This window comes from Berghia stephanieae, unplaced genomic scaffold, assembly GCF_034508935.2.
Source record: "Berghia stephanieae isolate SIO BIC M18660-M18661 unplaced genomic scaffold, UCSD_Bste_1.3 scaffold3434, whole genome shotgun sequence".
Lineage (NCBI taxonomy): Eukaryota > Metazoa > Mollusca > Gastropoda > Nudibranchia > Aeolidiidae > Berghia > Berghia stephanieae.
This window is the reverse complement of record NW_027624661.1, coordinates 6,890-7,931: the sequence shown is the minus strand read 5'-3', so window position 1 is coordinate 7,931 and position 1,042 is coordinate 6,890. Positions and strand designations below refer to the sequence as shown.

General features: G+C 34.3%; 1 protein-coding gene across 1 annotated transcript; it reads right to left on the bottom strand.

Moving 5' to 3' along the window:
* Positions 1–91: 91 nt before the first annotated feature.
* Positions 92–536, bottom strand: LOC144961645 (uncharacterized; the record flags this gene model as incomplete). The annotated part of the gene is made up of 1 exon (XM_078894762.1): positions 92–536. A coding segment is annotated over exon 1 (445 nt), but the record flags the coding sequence as incomplete, so codon positions are not given.
* Between the last annotated feature and the right edge of the window lie 506 nt (positions 537–1,042).

Sequence of the window (1,042 nt, the reverse complement as noted above, 5' to 3'; positions counted from 1 at the left end):
ATCATCAATCTCAATCTGTGACCCTGAACATTTTAGGTCAGTGACAGTGTGAACATAGATCGAATATAAACATAAAATCTGATTTGATTACCTTCTTTTACTAATCTCCATATCTGTGAACCTGCACTTTGAAGCTGCCCAGAGTCTGTTATAATTCTAACTTTCACTCCTCTTTTATAAAGTGTTGACAGGATGTCAGCCAGATCTTTACATGTGAAAACATATACACATACATCTAGCGATTTCACACAAGTCATTAAGTATTTGTACAATGTACTGAGAGAGGTACTGCTGTGAGAGAAATTACATTTGTCTCTAAAACAGCTATCCTCAGAGATGAAGTAATCTCTGCATGCAACTTCTTTATCAGGGAAGAACAAAACTTTCAATGATGTTGAACTCAGACGATCGTCATTTTTCATTCCGGAACGGGATGAATTGGTACGTTTATTTCTCTTGAAGACAAATTGATAAAGAATCTCAGATGACACGATGAATGCAATAGTATAAAGTGATCCAACTATGTATGGATGCATTATAAGTATAGGCTTGCTTATACAAGTTGTACACTCCTCTGACAGCAACCCTATATCTCCATCGGATCAGCTCAGGTCAAACAAGTTGAAAAACGAAAGGAGAAGTAGGTGGAATTTCCGATTCAGTTCTTGGAAGGAATGTTGATAACTGAAGAGAATCCATACATTTTGATATTTTCATTCATTATATAATAATATTATGATATATAATATCATATGTATACCGAAAATAATATTTGACTGCCTTAAATCTACTTACACTGTGAGATCACTTCAAAAGTGTAATTTCAATGATAAGTTTCAATACTGTCATATAAAAATACTTTTATGCCACGGCTGCAGATTTCATGTTTGCATAATCTTTTTATACTCAACATACTTTTTATCCACACGAGGACGTTTAATTGGTCGATATTGTCCAACTCGACTCCTAAAACTGACCAGAGCATAATGTTAAAGTCACATTTTACATCACATTTGACATGGTGTTATGATGTGACAGAACT